The following is an 18,982-nucleotide window of genomic DNA, read 5'->3' as shown; positions in this document are numbered from 1 at the left end:
TGGATATAGTGCCATCTCTCGACCCACCGGAGAAGTTGTCGTTGCATTTCGTTATCGTTGCCCGTCATGGCAAACGCAAAGAAGGACGACGTCTTCGAACTGGGCACTCAAGGAGAAGGAAAGGCAAACGCTGCTCAAATTGAAACGATCGAGACGATCGAAAACAATGTCGGAGGCAAAGATAAGGCTGCTTTGTTGTTGAAGGCGGCGGGACACTCGGTGGTTGTCACTCCAGAAGAAAACAAACGTATCTTGAGGAGGATAGATTGGCACATCCTACCGTGAGTCTACCATGAAAGCGGGTGGACATTATTTCGTCCCGCAATCTTGCAGTCGCCTGCATCAGTGGACACTTCTGCGAAGAGCGTCAACGAGCACACACGCAAGCGCTAACATCCCATTTCCAGGATCGTCCTGTTCATCTACTGCCTGCAGGCCCTCGATAAATCCGCACTGAGCTATGCATCAGTGTTCGGCATCGTCGAAGATCTGAGCCTGGTAGGACATGAGTACAGCTGGTCAAGCGCCATTGTCTACGTTGCACAGCTCGTTTGCCAACCAGCTATCGCATATTTCCTGGTCAAGTTGCCGATAGGAAAGTTTTGCGGAATCATGGTATTCTGCTGGGGAGCGACGCTATGCGGGATGACTGCGGCAACTGACTTTGGCGGTCTCATGGCCTCAAGATTCGTTTTGGGAGCTTTCGAGGCCAGTGTAGCTCCTACTTTCATTGGTGAGTCTCCCGAAATCGATTAGACGAGCGCAAAGTCACTGACATGGAACGAAGCTCTGGTCCAAATGTGGTATCGTCGTGGCGAGCAGACTAACCGCAACGCTGCGTGGTATTCCATGCTCGGAGTCGTCAACATCGTGAGCAGTGCGATCTTCTAGGCCGCCAAAGCAAGACTGACAGTGCACAGTTCGGAAGTCTCCTGTGTTATGGCCTGGCCAAAATCAATACCAACGTTTTCCGGCCTTATCAGATTATCTTCCTGTTCTGCGGCTGCCTGACTGTGGCATTTTCTTTCGTGGTGTTTTTGTTTCTGCCTGATTCGCCGATGCGAGCGAAGTTCCTGAGCGAAGACGATAAGTTGCTGGTGAGTGCGGTGCATCTGGTTCACACAGGCTTCTTTGCTAACCTTCGGTATGACAGGCAATTGAGCGGCTACGCATGAACAACATGGGTGTTTCCTCCGGCGTCTGGCGGTGGGACCACGTCCGAGAGTGTGTCTTTGATATCAAGACATGGATTTGGTTTGCATTACTGTACGAAAGCGTTCTCGGGCTGTACATTGAAGCAGAAACATGCTGACTTTGATTGGGATCGCAGGACGGCAGTTTCCATCCCGAGTGGTGGTATATCCACGTTTGGTCCGCTGATTGTAAGGTCATTTGTCGATGATCCATTCACAACCATTCTGTTCAATATGCCCTTCGGTGCGGTGCAGATTGCGGCAACACTTGGGGGCGCATGGGCTGCGACTCGTTGGAAGGCAAAGTCTCCCGTTCTGGCAGTGCTCTGCATCCCACCAATCATCGGGATCTCGATTCTGTTGAAGGTGGAAAGGGCTCCAGCCAACAGAGGCCTTCTGCTTTTCGGATACTACATCATCTCCACCTATCCGGCAATCAGTCCACTCATCTACAGCTGGTCTGGACAGAACACGGCCGGAGACACCAAGAGAAAAGTGACCACAGGAATCCTCTTCATCGGCGCGTCGGCGGGCAACATCCTCGGACCTAATCTTTACACGTAAGTGAAGTATGAAAGGCATAGAGCATGTCTTGAAGCCTCCATGCACCCCTCCTAGTACCCAAGACTTATGAGACCCGAGCTGACCTTCCATCCTTCGCTTTAGGACAGATGAAGCTCCACGGTATCTACGCGGTCTGATCAGCAACTTGGTCCTCTTTGTGGCGATTATAATTCTCGCTGGCATCGGAGCCGCGTATATCCGATTCCTGAATGCAAAACACGCCAGCGCGAGAGAAAGACTGGGCAAGTCGGCGACGGTTGTCGATTACTCAATGGCCAGCAGCAAGGTCTTGGCGGAGCATGAGGAAGCCGCCCAAGGTGGTGACAAGGCCTTTGACGATGTTACGGACTTGCTGAACGAGGACTTTGTCTATGTGTATTAGCGAAGCCGGCATGATACGACGAGAGCGTTCTCAGACGAGATGTAACAGTCATCGGGTTGTATTGCGGTGAAACACTGTTCGCCCATATGCTGCTTCACCGACCCAATTTGAAAACCTTCCCAAGTTCAAGCTCCCACCAACTTCTGTGGAACCTCGTCAAGAGGCGTCAGCATTCATACGCGCCGATTGTGAGGAGTCGACGCGTGCGGTCAAGCTTCTGCATCATGCCTCTCTCCCAGGTGAATGGCGGCAATTCGGGCTCCAGTCATGATGTCAAGAACGTTGAAGCAAATATTCCCGCTTGGATTTGATGGTACCTTACAGCTTTGGCAGGTGTGTACTGTGATGGTGTGGTGTCGAGGAAGGGAAGGGTCAATCCTGGCCTCGCTCTCCGGTCCGTGCTCCGCGCGCGGTCTTTCCTCGCCAACGTCTTCCAAGGTTCCATCCATCGTCTCCATCATCATCATCGTCATCATGAACAGAGCGAGCACTCCCACATGCTCGGGCATCTTCGTACCAAGAGCTGCGACATGGGAAGTGGAAGAGTACACCACGAGAGCGATTCCCGGTGCTCCAAGTCGCCTGCACTGTCCTCCCAGAACAGAGTTTGCCCGGGTACCATAAGCCATCCATTCCCACCTTCGGCTGCGGCCCATCCTGGTTGAGCCGCCAATGAACATATACATCATCCACCACCTATTTATCTTTGCCATCCGGAACAGGAGCAATGAGAATCCTGGCTTGGCGATATGAGCTCATAAGGAGTCGGGCAAGACCAGGAGCTGGAGCACGATCTTCCATCGGGCACAGGCCGCGCAGTTGACTCGAATCGTTAGACTTCTTTCTTCACGACACATGGTGCGCCAGCTGGTCGCTCGCTGCCAGCCCTTGCGTTGCTAATGACTTGCAACTTGTTCTGTCTCCGTTATCTTGCATTCCTTCGTGCGCTAGTATGCAGACCTTGTCACCGATGAAGCAGCATTATTCGCCGGGAACGACATTTCATCGCCAGCCAAGACTGATCACCGCTCTGGCAACGTGGAAGCGGACCCGCCTCCGAATCGGCACACGTTGAATAAATCTTGTTGCTGCTCGAACATGGAACGCCATTGGAGATCCTTTCAAAGCCAAATGCGATTCATGTGCAGGCAGAGTCGCTCCATGTCATCTGCAGACCTCGTTGAGCATCCCCTTGCACAATCGCGCTCGTCCTCATGGTCAACGAACTTCGGACTTGGGGAAGTCACTTGCCACGGAGCCCAAAGTACACCCGCTAGCARTCTTGGCCCTTGGGACAAAGCCAACACCCATAGCCTTGGAGACGCTCAGCTCACGGCGTGAGGAGACCTGACTTTGGACTCTTGAAGCTGGCGTGAATAACCGTCTGGATCGCGGCATACGTGCATCGGTCTACCTGGATAACGACTTCAACTACATCTGCCATCTGCAAGCTCCGAAAGCGCTGGCAATCACTCAAGATGCTGGTTGCTGTACTCCTCGCGATTCCGCTGCTTGTGCGCCAGACATTCAGCACACCCACACCCAGCCCCGAGGCGCTGGAACATGCTGCCAAGATTCTGCAGGCACGCCAGGCGGCTCCACCTGGCGGCAAGCAGGAGGGTCGATTTACGTTCTACCAGATGCCCACACCTCTGAGTGGTATCTGTGATCTTTGCGAAGGCCCTGATGGTGCACTTTGGGGAATTGAACAACTGTGAGCAGCTCAAAGAACAGGAATGGTCATGTCTTACTCTTGATCGGGACTGACGGACATCGATAGCGTCAACAACCTGGTTCGTCTCGATCCAGAGACTGGTGAGGTAGAGGAATACCCCATCCCGTTCTCATTTGGCATTGGCAATGCGACAATTCCAGGTAAGAGAATACTCCGCTCATTGGTCTCGTATTTGGGATGATCCCTCCCGACCACTACGACTTGCTCGTTGTTTTGAATCCTACGCTACAGTGTTGGCAGGCATGGATTGAGACTTCACCGATTCATACCATCGCAGTCCCGATCAATTGATCAGAGCTCCTCAGAAGGAGGCGAGGGTCTCAGCTTCGTGCTTTTCACTGGCACGACTTCACATGCTAACGCTATCAACAGGATTGAATGGCGCTGCAGGTGGCCTTATCCAGGATCGACTCGCACTATCGTGTGCGATTCGCTCTGGAGCTGATGGGAAGATTTATGCAACCAATGGTCTGCGAAATCAGCTTGTCCAGATGACCCTTGAGACACGGGAGATTAAGCTATTTCAATCTCCGGTCAATCCAACGGGGAATCTGTTCCCATTCAATGACCTTGTGAGTACTGCAAAAGGAGCATGTTGGCAGTCTTGGATTTCACGCAAGCCTTTGTAGGGTTCAACGGGCCGATCTCACTAACACGTTCTTTTGCCGTTCAGTTCACAGATAGTGACGGAATGTGGATGACGCAGACAACCGCAAACATCCTGCAATTCTTCGACTACGCCCAACAAGACTTCACAATCACGGCAAAGATCCCGACATCCCTCGCACTCCCTCTCGGTGTCTTCGTCACATCCGATGGGAGCGTCTATGGCTGCGAACTTCTCGGCAACAAGATCTTCGAATACAAGAAAGATACCGGCGAGATAGTCGAATACGACATGCCGCTACCTCTTCAAGCACCAGCTGTCAACCGCGTTGAACGGGATGGTTATATGTATTTCAGCGTCTTTATTGGCAACGCACTAGGAAGAATCAATCTCGCAACCAAGGAGATCGAAGTCTTCCCAAGTGGACAGCTAGTATCTCTCGGAGGGGTTACCTCTGGTCCCTCTCAGGATGGCGATGTTTGGATGAGCTTCTTTGCCACCACCAATGCTCTGCTTCGCCTCAGCCCGGAAGATGAGATCAGTATAGTCCGTTTCCCAAACTTGTTCAGTGAGGGTGGTCCTTTCGCTATGGTTGGGGAGCTCCCGATTGTTGGCAATCTGCTTCAAGGTAAGTCTCGATGTACATCGAGATGACAGTGCTGTGATTAACTTTCCGTAGGTCTGCTTCCACCGTACCTCAGTATTTCTGTCAATGTCGGTCCTGGGAATGCGGTTTGGTTCGGTTCATTCTTGAGGAATGCGGTTGGCAGATATCAGCTTTAAACTTAAATATGTTAATGTGTTACGTTCAATAGAATGATAAGTACATGTCATTCGATTCGGTCATTGTATTCTACCGTCATCTTGGTCTGTCTTCTACTCGGTTCGACGGATGGAGAGGACCACGTGAAGAGAAACGCTGGGAATTCTAAGGAGAGCATGATTCCCAACCAGAATTCGGTCGTCGCGAGAAAAGCGCCCTGTGCAACAATCAGCAATAACGTCGAAATTCGAGGCAATGGTCTCCGTCGAAACCACAATTCGCACCGAACTCGGTTCTTCGACCTGTGAGTAGAGTCAAATGTTTGTTGTATACAAGAAAATCATATGCGAGAGCCATATCGTTAATGTAGCAAAAGTCAGCACTACCCCAACCCTGACCCTAAGCGCTCCCCTGACGAAGAGGCAAACATCATTCGCCTGGGTGAAAGCTTGGTAAGTACTAAACAACCTTTATACCTGATCATTACTTGCAAGTACATTCCCACATCTCTCCTCACAAGCTCTTAACAGCATTCAAATACGTCTTCCCCGACTTCGTCAACTTCCCATTCCTAGTCAACGGCCAAACGCTCCCCAGACCCTCCCCATTACTCGGTCCATATCCCACAATATCATCCTGACTTTCAAAATACTCGACAGCATCATTGATAAAACCATCAATTTGTCCCTGATCAGTACAAGGCGTGAAATYGCGTTGATCGAACACGCAAGCGAATTCACTGATGAAGATGGGTTTTCCATATTTGCGATAATGCGCCACGTCGGCTTTGATGCCCTTTAAGTCGGGCTTGTTGACGTGGATGCTGGTGATGTCCCAGTCTCGATCGATCATGGTTTGGAAAGGTGTTAGGTAGTTTTCGTCTTTTTGTAGGCACATGCTTGGAGATCCGAGGATTGTGCCTCTGTTGCCTAGTGGAACGAGGAGATTGTTCCAGGCATTGGCGGTTTCCTTTATGTTCATGTGGCTTGAGGATTGGCATTTGCAATCTTTGATGTTGGGAAGTTAGCGAGGTTGTTGATGACATGAACGCATCCCGCGGACCGTTCCCTTCTCAAGAAAAAGGTCATCATTCTCGAAAGGGAGGATGAGTATATCCTTGCTGGAATATACATACCTGGTTCGAAGAAGCCAAACATCAGGCGCGGTGTGGAATTTGCAACTTTATCCTTGAAGGTCTGTAATCGCCCATTGGTAACATCGCATGAGCTTCCATCAGCTCCCCAGAGCATAGGAACACCCTGTACACCCTTTGAATCAGGGGTATCCGGGTTGTAATCAGAGTACCACCCAATGTAAGGGGCAAGATCCGCGAAGGCTTGGGTGTTCTGAATGGTTGGGTATCCAGAAAGTCCTGCTTTCTTTGGAACAATGTTGTCCCGCTCGACCACCGCAGGAGCAGCCTGTACTAGAATAGTCGCTGCCGCGAGCGCTACAAGGAGATGTTGCTGCATTGGGTGAGGGGGAATCGAGTGTGCTAGAAGAGTGCTATATGAACTCGCGAAGCACTCGGAGTTCCGGACGAGCCAGCTGCTCATATACTCGATAGGCCATGGTATGGAGAGCCATCGCAACGACAACAACGGCTAGCCTTGCGGAGAGCAGCGCTACTGGTAGGATTCTCACAGAAGCTTTGGAAGATGGACGACTCCCACCACTTACAGCATGATCCGTGATGTGCAAGCTTTGAGGGCATTGTACGTGAGTGGCCTGATCGACAACGGGCGTAGTCCTTGAACGATGGTTGGCGACATCTTTCTCGGCAAGCCCGCATTAGGCGTCCTACTGATCGGCGGTTCACGCATGGCCAATTCAACACCAACAGACGCTAGATCCTTTGCGGCCCGGGGTGGCATCGCCAGGCCATGTGTCGTAACTTGCCAGATGCAGAACGCTGTAAGACACTTGTGGAGGGTTGGTGGTGGAGTCGGWTCGTCCGATTCTGCAACCATCTCGAAGGTAGGAGCGACGCTTGATCTTGATCATGTTCGGACCTGCGTGATAGGATGTCCTTTCGAAAGTCGTCAAAGTCGTGTACGCCATATCGTAGTGTTGCCCACATGCCACGTTGAAGACGCGAGGGGAGAAGAGGAGTCGATTAATCAAGAGTTCTCCTCCTCCTCAGCAGCCTGTACGTGCGTTGTGCTTTTGAGCAATGTTATGCGTTTTTCTCTTCGCTTTATTCCCATGATGGTTTGATGCGGATTCTTGAAGTAACGTGAAGGCTGCAGCATCTTTTTGGCAGCGATCTCGAATCATTGCTTGGCTCCAGAACATGCCATGCGCAAACCTGAACATTTGTAAATCTAATACTCCTGTTGCAGCGCGCCTGGACTGTGTGCAGGTTCGTTCATGCAAGATACGAAGAATTCCGGGAGAAAGGAATGGAATTTCGCTGCTGTTGCGCATTGTTCGGGTGTGCATGGAACCTCATTGACAGATACTCATCGATGACTTGGTAGTGCCAAGCCTTTGAGCAACAGGATGAATAGAATGACTCAAATCAACCAGTCAATTTCAAGCCCGCGAAGGCCGCCACAACACCTTAGTCTCTACACATCGACAAATGATAACGAAAACGCTCACAAAAGCTCCATCATCCGGTCAATTTCTGCGCTCTACTGCAAAGGTATCCCCTCGTACTCCGCGTATCCTAAAGCGAGGTTCATGTTCTGCAAGCATTGTGTGGCCGCGCCCTTTAGAAGGTTGTCAATGGTAACGTTGATGACGGCCCGCTTGCCACTCGAATGGACAGCGAATCCGCCAATCTCTACTCCGTGCTTGCCAGAGATATTCTTGACCATAGGCGACTCGCCAGTAATGCGGATGAGCTTCTCGTTATCGTAGCGGTCCTGGTATAGTTGACGTACGTCTCGGCTGGCCATCTTCTCCTTCAGAGGGAGGGAGATGGTGTGGTGAATTCCGGCGAACCATACGGCTACGTGAGGGATAAATGCGACTTCGTGTCCAAGCTGGACGCTAATTTCTTTTTCGTGGATGTGGTCGGTGAGCGAGTAGGCAATGAGGTTATCGGTGAGGACATTCACGTCGTTCTTGGGAGACGGTTTCGTGCCAGCACCAGAGTAACCAGAAACACCGAATACAGTGGGAGCCGAGGCGAGGTATGGCACCTGGTTTTTCACGATTAGCAGTGTCTTGATCATTGCGTCCTTTCAGGGACTGTTTCTCATGCATGCAGATGCCTTTCAACTGGGAGACTTTTGGCATGATCCTGCCATGAGAAACAAACCCGACTATCGTTTAACTCACCAGAGGTGCAATTCCAAGCTGGGCACCAGTTGCATAACATCCGGGGTTGCTAATGCGTGTAGCTCCGGCAATCTTGTTGCGCTTAACTAGCTCTGGCAAACCATATGTCCAGCTGGAGTCGAACCGGTAGTCGGCAGAAAGATCAACGATAACAGCCTCCTGGTGGCCAGACTCCTCAATAGCATCAACATAAGGTTTACATACGCCGTTGGGAAGGGCCATGACCCAGCAGTCGATCTCCTTCCTCTCGGCCATTTTACGAACGTCGTCGGGAGAAAGACTTTCATAGATGATCTCCTTCTTCTCGTATCCCTTGAGCTTCTGGCCAGCCAGTTCGCGGGAGGAGACGTGGCAGAGATCCATGTTCGGGTGTCGGTTCAAGAGGTCAATCAGCGCTTTGCCAGTGTAGCCACGAGCGCCAATAAGCGCGACCTTCGCCGGATAGTCCTTTTCTCGGTTCTTAATACCGAGGGGTGGGTTGGGGTTGGTGGTAGTGTACGTTCGAACTTGTTGTAGGCCGTCAACGCGGACACGCCTAGTAGGCCGTGTGCTCGTGCTGAAAGCTCGAGACTGCTGTGCCCCACGTCCACCGAGCTCCGCAGCACGCGCACGAATGCGCGTGGCGGCTGCGGCGGCTCTGTGTAGCTGAGACTCCAGGTTTATATCCCCGAACATCTGACGCCCGTGCTGGATGAACTCGCTCATGAGCTCACGGACCTCGTCCGGACTTTCAATGCCATACCAGAAAAGCACCTCTCCACGACGAACGATCGAGCCATCGGCCTTCTCACTGAACCAAGCCAGGTTCTCATCATCCTGCTTGACGGTCCACGCAAGCTTGGGGAAGTCGCGCTTGAGATTTTGGAAAACGTTATCGGCAATGTTTGATAGCCATGCTGCTCGGCTCATGGTGAGTGTAGCAAGATGACCAAGGCCGTTTAAGCCTTCCTGCGGTGGTAGCACGATTGCGAGAGCCTCCATGTTCTCATCGTAGTATGCGCGGAACGGCTTCGACTCGAGGATCTCGAGGTAGCGGTCCACAACACTGGCAGCATCAAGACCCTCTCGCTCACGAACCAGGGTCTTCTTGAGCTTCTCAAGATCCTCGAATTCCTTCAAAGATGAGGATTGCTGAAGCTTGGTGCCCCGGCGGATCAAAGTTCCAGCACCAGAGTGAGTGAACAGCTCACGCTCGAGACTTTCGGGGTGAATGATTGCAACACTGGAGCTTCGGGGAAGAWCGTCAAGAAGGGTCTTGATGTCCCGAATCTTGCTGCGAGTGCCATGAATGACCCACGGCTTCTTCATGTACACATCGTACTCCTCATCCAAGTTGATGGCTTCAATCAACTTGCCAGTTTCTTTGTCGTACAGACCGCCCTTTTCCGAGAGGTAGACAATCTTGAGCGGGACGAGCTCCTTGGCCAGCTCAGCAGCAGCCTTGTCGGCATTGACATTGAGCACCTGTCCATCCTCGCTCTCAGCCATGCAGGTCATGACAGGAATGTAGCCGTCCGCAATGGCAGCCTTCAAACTCTGAGCATTGACCTGGTTGACCTCGCCGACGAACTGGTATGTCTCCTTGTCCTTGTAGTCGGCCATGAGCACTCCTGAAGTGACAGGTCGCGCACGCACACCCCATGACTCCAATGCCTCGACCAACTTGAGGTTCTCCTGTAGAAAGAGCTTGCGAGCAATTCCCAGCGTCTTACCGTCGGTTATACGGATGCCCTCGTTGTACTTGGGCTCCACACCGGCCTCTTGCAGCATCTTGTTGAGCTGCGGGCCTGCACCGTGGATAATTACAGGGTAGAGGCCCATTTGGTTGAGGTTCCGCAGCGAGGCACAGAGCACATCGAGGTAGTCTGTCAAGATGGCACCGCCGACCTTGATCACGGCAAACTGCTGTGAAGAGACGGAAGTGAACTGAGCGAGGTACTGCTGCACCTCACGCTTGGAGCCAATGTTGTTGAGCACATTGATGACTGCTGAGCGTGCGGAAGAGTCATTCGCCAGGCGGTTATGCGAAGCATATTGGCGACGAGCATTGACGAGGGCAGGTCTGGCGGAGGCAGTGGTCGCGGTCAATGGCAGAAGGGGACGGCGGCGAGCCAGCTGCTGGCGCAGCGGACGCGCAATGGACTGCATCGTTGAGAGGCAGTGCGCAGATTTCAGGTGGGACGTGGAGGATGCTGGACGGCGCGAAGAAGCATGCGGCAGGCGATCCGAGGGAGGGGAGAGGAGGGAGAGGAACGTTCACGAGGAAATGAAGAGGGAAGAGTGGAGTGGTAGGTGGTGAAGTTTTTGGAGCTCACATGTCTCTGACCAGCACCCGCATCCAAGAGGTGTAGCGACATCGGGTGGGGCCGTATCGCACGCAGAAAACAGCCTCTATCTTCCCTTTACCACTCTTCTGACTACTAACTGATGCCGTTGTATACATGAACAGACTCGCGGAGTTGCGCCGCAGCTTGGGTGTCCTTGACTTGCCAACGGAGCCTCGTTGATGTCTTGCAATGGCGGCAGGTGCAAATTCCACCATCGACACCCACTCTGCAACAGCCCACTCTCGTCTCCATTATTATTGTTTAGACCGAAGTGCCACCTTGGAAATGCATTGAGCTCCTGCTTTGCTTCCTGTAGCTGTGTGCCCTACTATCGACGGCGACCATCATGTACCTTACTACCTCACCTATTGACAGAGGGCATGCCCTACGAACAGCGGCCGGCTCACGCTGCTCGGGGGCGAAGGGCGGGATGCTCCTGAGTTAATCCTAATCATCGCCGTCACCGCTCTGCTTCCTCTTTCTCCACCATCCGACCAGATCATCATCATCATGTCCTGCTGACAACAATCTGACGCGGCCACGAAGATCAGTTGAGGCATATACTGTCCTCGCGATAAGCTAGGAATGGTGATTTGACAAACATCTCCGCACCGCTTTCATCCTCGCCGAATGTTATTTGCGTGCCTGGATTCATTGCCTGGGCGGGCCGCTCGGCACTCCCGGCCCCGCAAGGGTCCTGCAAGCAACTTCGGTTCATCATCACGTTTGATGAAACTTTACGGGACACGCAAAACAAAACATCAAGCGGCCTTCTTTTGATAATTCTTGCAGATTGTGCGTCATACACATCGGAACGTCGCCCAAGCACACGATGGCAACTTCTGCCCCAATCGCGCCCGATGCGCAGCCATGGGCCAGCATGAGAGGCAAGATGCCGGAGCGCCTCCTGAAGGGATTGGAGGTCATGGGATATGAGTGAGATAAACGTCTGCTCCAGGCCACCTGCCGACCATACTCAGACATTAACCATCACAGGTTCATGACGCCAGTGCAAGCCAAAGTTTTAAGCGAATTGCCCAATTTCTCCTCCGACTGCTTGGTACAGGCAAAGACCGGAACAGGAAAGACCATCGCATTCTTGGCCCCTTCTCTATCCTCTCTCCTCGCCCAGCAGTCTGTACCAAAAGGCCAGGTTGCGATCCTAATCATGTCCCCAACCCGCGAGCTTGCTCTTCAAATCGCCGCTGAAGCTGAGCGACTGACCTCGCAACTTCAACCACGGTTAGAAGTCCACACGGCTTACGGTGGCACGAGCAAAGACAAGGATTTGAAAAAGTTCCTCAACGGCGATCCAAAAATCGTGGTCGCTACTCCAGGTCGCCTGAAYGACTACCTCTCAGACGACTATGTCGCCGAGAAGTTCTCCAACATTCGTACCCTGGTGCTTGACGAAGCAGACCAAATGCTGGAAGCTGGATTTCTCGTTGCCATCAATCAGATTCTCGGTCGCTTGCCACCGAAGCACAAGGCACTGTGGCAGGGAATGTGTTTTAGCGCCACGATGCCACAGAAGATTCAGAGCGTTCTGCCCAGAATCCTCAAAGCTGGACACGCGCATCTGACGACCATTGATCCCAACGAGACTCCAACCATCGACCGCGTTCTCCAGCACTCCGTTGTGGTACCGGCAGCTGCTGACACTTACAACGCCCTCTGGGCCATTCTTCAAAAGGAATACCAGGCCTCGCCGGACAACTATAAAGTCATCGTTTTCGGCACCACCGCCAATGGGGTTGCGCTGATGCATTCGCTCTTCACCAACCTCCTTGCCGGCAACCAAGCTCTGCAAGTCTTCCAGCTCCAGTCCCGTCTTTCGCAAGCAAACCGCACACGCACTACCAACGAGTTCAAACTTGCGCCAGCAGGTATCATGTTCGCCAGTGACGTGATCGGTCGAGGCATGGACTTTCCCAACGTCAGCCTGGTGGTCCAAGTCGGAATCCCGTCAAGTGGAGATCAATACGTCCACCGTGTCGGACGTACAGCCCGCGCCGGCAACGAAGGACGTGCCATTATCCTCCTCACACAACGCGAGTCTTTCTTCTTGAAAGTCAACCGCCAGCTTCCCATCTCTCCCTACCCACATGCAGACATTCTGGCTTCGGCTCATGCTCAAGCACAAGCAGTTCAGTCTGCTTTCATTAATGTCGACGAGACCACCAAGGCGAAAGCATACCAGGCATGGCTCGGGTTTCACAAGACGTTTATAAAGCAACTGCAGCTCAATAATGATGGTCTGGTGGGGCAGGCAAACGAATACGCCGAGGCAATGGGATGCCCCGAGCCTCCGATGATCGACAAGAAAGTGGTGGGTAAAATGGGACTCAAGGGTGTCCACGGACTCAATGTTGGACATGTGGAGAGCAGTGGTGGCGGCGGCGGCCGTGGACAGGCGAATGGTAGAGGGCGTGGAGGTGGTGGCGGAGGCGGGAACAGCGGTGGTAGAATCGAGAAGCCTGGCGGTGAGCGTGGCGGCCGTGGTGGAGGCAGAGGAGGTCGTCGCGGAAGAGGCGGCGGCGGCGGCGGTAGCAGAGGCCAGTGAGCGATTTCAAACCGCTAAAAGTACAATTGGCCATGCTTTTGGAGGCACTGCACCTTTTCTACACGCCGGAGGAAAAGGTGAGCTGACAGAACGATGGCGAACATGCGAGATATGACTTTCGCTGCGAAAAGGGGAGCGAATATTGCGAGTGCTTATCTGCTTGATTTGAAAGCGATACCGGGCGCTGTTCGAGAAACGTGATATACACGATAGACCTTAGAGCCAAACTTCAATGTAACGCAACAGTCGGGTCGCAAAGCGCACGCTAACAGGAAGCCATCTGATCATCCACATACAAACTACCCGTTGTGTTGTTATCCGACGGACTGCTAGGGGCGCCATGTTAGCATCCACGACCAGCGATGGTGAGATGTCGATATGAGGAGGCATGGGCCATCGGTCACGCATCGAATGATGTTAACTTCGCCGTGTGACAACGGGCTTGAACGATCTTCACCCATCGGTAAGGTATGGTAGAGACTCTGGAATGTAGACCAAGAGCTGAGACACGAGCCTTCAACCGCTGCACGACAGCAGCTTTATTAGTATGTAGAGTAGGCCTGATTATGTCCCGAGTAGGCCATACCTGCTCTTCCATGGCACCTTGGCTGAGCACATTTCGTCCAGATCGCCATGCTGAGAACCTCGAGATTTCGTCCGTGTCAGGATAGCGTTCAATCCTGGAAGAGCAGTCCAGCCGCGTACTCGACGTTGCCACCAGTTGAGTTCAGAGCAGCGATTGCCTGCTGCTCACTGAAGCCTAAATCTTTCAATGTCGAAATCGACTCTGCGGGGAAATTATGAGCCGGCCTTGGTAGCGCAGCAGGAGCTGGCTGTCCGTAAGGTCGGATTGGCATTTGCTGAGTCGGTATTGGAGCAGGAACAACAGCCCGCATCGCCGAGCCCATGTTCGCTGCCCACTCCCAGGGTCTAGCATCGCCGCCAGGTAGGGCATTGAAGTACTCCCAGCCCATGACTCCACCGAACGTGGGATACTTCGATCGGAGAGCGAGAAGCACACCTTGCTGTCGGGGCCACTCCACATGTCCAGGACCGTTTGCGGGGTTTGTCATGAGTCCCATGACCACTTTCTCCGGCTTCCAACCCACTGAGATGATCGCATCATACCAAGCAGTGGTCCCAGCGTCTCCCCATCCGCAGTAGAATTGGGCGTTGTACCAAGCAATTTCATGCCCGCGCAATTGCTCGAGCATCCTGTATTCAAAAGCGGGCCCAGAGAGATGGGGCTGACCTGGTAGAAGTCCACTGGCTACAGGTGCAAGCGTAATCAGAAATTGAGGGCCAAAGTCTGCTCGGAGGCGATCTATTAGACGAATTGTCCCAGGCAAAGACGTGGGCTCTTCGATATCAAGATCCAAACCATCGAGATGATGTGTTTGAATCATGTCTCGTAGTGGGGCGTAGTACGATTCAAAACGAGCAATATCGTCACCATCCAGGCGTTCGTAGGAACCTTTCGCAAATCCTCCGAGCATGCCCAGGCATTTCACACCACTCGCTTGGAGCCATGCAACTTCGGCCCAGAGTGTATTGAACTTCTCGTGATTGGGTGGATGATCGTTAAGAGTGATGATATTATCTCCAGGTTCGTTCAGATGAATCGCTGCAATGATGACGTGCGTAACGCCGGTCTGGTTGGCTAGCAAAGGGAGCAGGGACACGGGTGGGCCATTGTTGGGCTGATGGTGTGTCTGATGATAGACGATAACGCGGCCAGGAGTAGATGCAGACCTTGCCGGCTGAGTTTCCATGCCGAATGCTGTTGTGTCGATGCTGGCCTGCGATGACTGGTGATGTCCACGCTMGGCCCGACTTGCCACGTGCCGGGTTCCGTAGATTTCAGGGCGGGCATTCACAGCCGAAACTCCACGCTAACATGGTATCCATCCCCCACAATACCTTAGAGGAAACAAGGGGTCTAGATAGCGGTAGTAGTACGGTAATCTAGGTTTAACCGTAACGTACTAGTTTTAGAGAGATAAACGTTATTATATACAAACGTTTTAGTAAAGAGACGTTATCCTATGTTTTCTGTTTAGGAACGGTTTCATTTCTCTAGCGTTTCTACGTAGAAACGGTAGCGTGGTACAGAGTCTGGACAGAGTCAAGGCATCATATCTGCTATGTCGTGCAACAGGGATTGCATTCTCCGAACGTGCATCATGCAATGCGCGCGCAATCGCATCCGTTACACTGACGAGGAAATCTCGACCAGGGAGCGAAATGTCCGAAACGCTTGGCACCGTTGCCGTTCCTGGCGGTCACCTGAGGCACATTTTAGAACATTCAGTATATGGCTGCTCTCTGGGGAGCCAGCTATGTTATTGGGAATATCTTGATTAATAAGGTTGCAAAGAGATGCAGATGAACCAAGCAGACCGCCTCTAGTGAACGCTACCCAACACCACGCAATGCTATCGAATATCGTCCAAGCCAAACTTCGAACCATCGTACAAGCAGCACACGCATCATACACCAGGGCTGTACGATTTTGGCCTTTGACCTGAGAGAGGGGTAGTTAACCCTTGCCAATTGAAAGGGGTGCCGTCTCCTCGAAACACGTCCCATCGATCGAGGGTCTTCTCGCCCTGGTCGCGCACCAGGAAGCCGCCATCTGGACATCCATCAAGTATGAACTTGCGTTTCTCTTCACTGCGAACCTTGATGTTCAAGGGAAACGGCTTCGCCATTGTGATGACAAAAGGATTCGTCTCATACCAGGGCACTGGGCTGTCGTACCCTTGACGTCCTTCCTTGCGTTTGATGTCGAAAGACCATGCGAGGGAGCCGATGAGTGTGTACAATTCAGTCATTACCAAGTCAGTACCAGGGCATGATCGGGTGCCATAACCAAAGCCAGCGTCACCTCGAAGCGTAGGATACTCGCTGAGAGGCGCCTTGAAGGTTGGCCAGGAGGGTTCGAGCCATCGCTCTGGACGCCATTCATTCCCTTCCGGGTACATGCTCTCTTCTCGGCTGATCAAATAGTGATTTGCATGGACCATGGCGCCCTTTGGGATGTAGTAGCCTTCATAGACATCCTCATCGGTGGTTATGTGAGGCACGCCGAGCGGCGTTGGTTGGCGCCAGCGGAGAGTTTCTTTGACAACAGCACGCAGGATTGGGAGATTCGGAAGATCTTTCATGTTTGGAAGGCGATCTCCACAGACCCTGTCGAGTTCTTCTTGCATGCGCGGCATCCATGAAGGGTAGTGRCATATCGCGGTGAAGAACGAGTGAAGAGGGGAGCCAATTGTGGCGATGGCGACGAAAGAATTGGTCCCGACGGCATGGGCAGCCTCGTGTTGATCCAGCTTGCTCTTCTCCATGCCTTTCTCATTCTCTAGCCAGATCCTTGTCCATGAAGGCTCGGCAGTTCCGGCCTTGACGCGATCCATCACATCCTGCTGGGCTTCATAGAAGGCCTCCTTCATGACTCGCGCCCGCTCAGCCTCGGCCTTCTTGAAAGGTGAAAGCCAAGATGGGAGATGCATCAGGAATGGGAGGAGATTCGGGAGTGGTCCGTCCGGAGACACTGCTTTGAGCAGCTGGGGCACTACGGTCAGTAGCTTGGTCCCATGTTTGGCATCACCCCATGCAATCCTGGCCACGACACGGGCGCAATGTGTAATGAGACTTTCTGACCAAGTGTCCGGAGAATCGAGCAAGCGTCGCAAAGTGTGCTTATTCTCGGCAAGCGGGGCATCCCAGAAAGCTGCTTGCGATGAGTGTCGCATGATGGTATGAATGAAGTTCTTGTGGCGCCAGAAGTTTTCGCCGATTCCCATCAAGGGGAGGATTTCAGAGCCGCCTCGGACTCCAACAGCGGCGGGAAGTTCGTGCCGGTCACCATAGAGCTTTCCTCTGTGGACGAGGAGGTCGCGAGCAATCTTGTCATTTTCGATCCAGATATGAGAGACACCGAAAGTGACCCATTCGTAGATTGGGCCGTAAGACTTGTGGAAGTCGCCAAAGTGCCACGCAGCTTCTGCGCCCGAGATTGGAATTCCCCAGAATCGACCAATCCATGGTATTCCTGAGCGTTGTCAGTACTTGTTGATCGAATGACAGAAGAGTGGCCCACCTGGGAGTCGTGGGAGCTGTTTCGCCCCGCTTGGAAGCTTCTTTCCTCCGCTTAACACACGCACGATCAAAATCACAGCAAGAAGCGATAATCCCCAGGCAGTTGCATAGCTCAGCATGGGGGAGTGAGGAGCAACAGGTGTTTCGACATGGAAGGGTGCTCTTGTTGAAGATTGATTCATGATGTCTTCGTAAGACGAGAGCGTAGACTCCTGCTTGCTGAGCACTGCTTGAGCCATAATCGTTGAGTTAATGTTGAGGGTGAACCAAGCAAGGGCTAGAACTCGACTTGGGATATAAGGATCTCGCATCGTAACGTCGGCGCAGACCCCTGCCTTGATCGTCCCCGTTCATCGCCAAGCATTGCGGCGGAGAATGATGATGACTGCGCTGGTTGGGGATCCGTCAACAATCCCGGCATGTACCCTCGTCATCTTCTACAATCAGAGACACAGTCATCGATCGTTGGTCATTTGTAAATGCAGGCGCCAGCAATCCACCCGAGTTCTTCATTTAGCTGGCACATGCGACCGGAAGGGGCGCTGTTGGAATGGTACCAGTCGTACAAGGAGGTTTAGCCTGRCATGATTGAAAAAAGTGTGCCTCAGTGACAAGACGTTGCCAATGTGCCAAGTCGGAGAATAGTCAGTCATATTGCAACGTGATTCTCCAATATGAATCGAACTTGCGAGACAACTTGCTTGTCCCCATTCTCTTGCGGCCAAGTGAGCTGTTGTCGTTGCTGATCTCGCGGCAGTCACTGATCGGCCACCAGCAATGACATCAAGCACTTACCAACAGAAGTCACTCGGCACCGAGGAAAAGCAAGGTCTGGCACCGCCACGGTGAGTTACTATAGCTTATGGTTGCCAGGTACCGCATGAATGCACGTACTCAAATAGCCACCCACACAGCCGCATTTTTTTCCGCCCACCTCAGACGAAGTTCGTCAAGTGTTTCGTGAGCTGAAAGTATCAAGTCGTTCATCAGATAGATTGAGGACCAAGTGCACATGGATCGAGTACATTCGCACGAGTCTCACATAGAATTGTGAGCGGGCCCGGCCATGCTCCGAACATGTGGTCTCAGCGTACAAGACCGGAGTGTAGAGCGAAGACCTGCGATTGGAGATACAGTCACAGTCTGTAAGATGGTGCGACATACCTGGTTAGGCCATGCATGATCATACGTGGAGGAAAAGTTGCAGATCAATGAAGGCGCATCCCTTCCTTAGGCTAGGATTTCCGCTCAACAGCGTCTGACTCCACGCATACCGGCTCTCGCGTGAGGTCTGTCGTAAGGCACGCGGTCGTCCAAGGGCCGGTGAAATTGAAGATTGCCGCCTGCTTGGAGCAGGCAAACATCTTCTAGTTGCTGCAACCACGACGGCACGATTAAGAGTAAGACACTCGATCCTCCGTATCTGACTCTCCGTAAGGTTGGTGCTTTTTGTGCT

At 52.6% G+C, this 18,982-nt stretch overlaps 7 protein-coding genes; 3 read left to right on the top strand and 4 right to left on the bottom strand.

Annotated features, from left to right (window-relative positions):
- Positions 1-66: 66 nt before the first annotated feature.
- RCC_08303 (related to permease of the major facilitator superfamily) lies at positions 67-2,139 on the top strand (the record flags this gene model as incomplete). XM_023773554.1 has 7 exons in its annotated part: positions 67-281; positions 408-733; positions 788-870; positions 921-1,097; positions 1,154-1,266; positions 1,331-1,753; positions 1,860-2,139. 7 exons carry the CDS (start codon positions 67-69, stop codon positions 2,137-2,139), a joined length of 1,617 nt encoding a protein of 538 aa, XP_023629322.1.
- Positions 2,140-3,617: 1,478 nt separating this feature from the next.
- RCC_08302 (uncharacterized protein) lies at positions 3,618-5,264 on the top strand (the record flags this gene model as incomplete). XM_023773553.1 has 5 exons in its annotated part: positions 3,618-3,853; positions 3,920-4,014; positions 4,247-4,446; positions 4,548-5,109; positions 5,161-5,264. The coding sequence occupies 5 exons, from the start codon at positions 3,618-3,620 to the stop codon at positions 5,262-5,264; spliced, it is 1,197 nt and encodes a 398-aa protein (XP_023629321.1).
- A 493-nt stretch (positions 5,265-5,757) lies between these two features.
- Positions 5,758-6,716, bottom strand: RCC_08301 (uncharacterized protein; the record flags this gene model as incomplete). XM_023773552.1 has 2 exons in its annotated part: positions 5,758-6,251; positions 6,380-6,716. 2 exons carry the CDS (start codon positions 6,714-6,716, stop codon positions 5,758-5,760), a joined length of 831 nt encoding a protein of 276 aa, XP_023629320.1.
- Positions 6,717-7,880: 1,164 nt separating this feature from the next.
- On the bottom strand, positions 7,881-10,680 carry RCC_08300 (probable protein arg-6, mitochondrial precursor; the record flags this gene model as incomplete). XM_023773551.1 has 2 exons in its annotated part: positions 7,881-8,393; positions 8,533-10,680. The coding sequence occupies 2 exons, from the start codon at positions 10,678-10,680 to the stop codon at positions 7,881-7,883; spliced, it is 2,661 nt and encodes an 886-aa protein (XP_023629319.1).
- Positions 10,681-11,691: 1,011 nt separating this feature from the next.
- On the top strand, positions 11,692-13,422 carry RCC_08299 (related to ATP-dependent RNA helicase MSS116, mitochondrial; the record flags this gene model as incomplete). XM_023773550.1 has 2 exons in its annotated part: positions 11,692-11,795; positions 11,856-13,422. 2 exons carry the CDS (start codon positions 11,692-11,694, stop codon positions 13,420-13,422), a joined length of 1,671 nt encoding a protein of 556 aa, XP_023629318.1.
- A 674-nt stretch (positions 13,423-14,096) lies between these two features.
- RCC_08298 (related to chitinase) lies at positions 14,097-15,194 on the bottom strand (the record flags this gene model as incomplete). Its single annotated transcript, XM_023773549.1, has 1 exon — positions 14,097-15,194. The coding sequence occupies one exon, from the start codon at positions 15,192-15,194 to the stop codon at positions 14,097-14,099; it is 1,098 nt and encodes a 365-aa protein (XP_023629317.1).
- A 717-nt stretch (positions 15,195-15,911) lies between these two features.
- RCC_08297 (uncharacterized protein) lies at positions 15,912-17,765 on the bottom strand (the record flags this gene model as incomplete). XM_023773548.1 has 2 exons in its annotated part: positions 15,912-17,479; positions 17,528-17,765. The coding sequence occupies 2 exons, from the start codon at positions 17,763-17,765 to the stop codon at positions 15,912-15,914; spliced, it is 1,806 nt and encodes a 601-aa protein (XP_023629316.1).
- Positions 17,766-18,982: the final 1,217 nt, after the last annotated feature.

Source organism: Ramularia collo-cygni, assembly GCF_900074925.1.
Source record: "Ramularia collo-cygni strain URUG2 genome assembly, contig: RCC_scaffold13, whole genome shotgun sequence".
Classification (NCBI taxonomy): domain Eukaryota; kingdom Fungi; phylum Ascomycota; class Dothideomycetes; order Mycosphaerellales; family Mycosphaerellaceae; genus Ramularia; species Ramularia collo-cygni.
The sequence above is the reverse complement of the archived record's forward strand: the minus strand, read 5'-3'. Positions and strand labels throughout refer to the sequence as shown.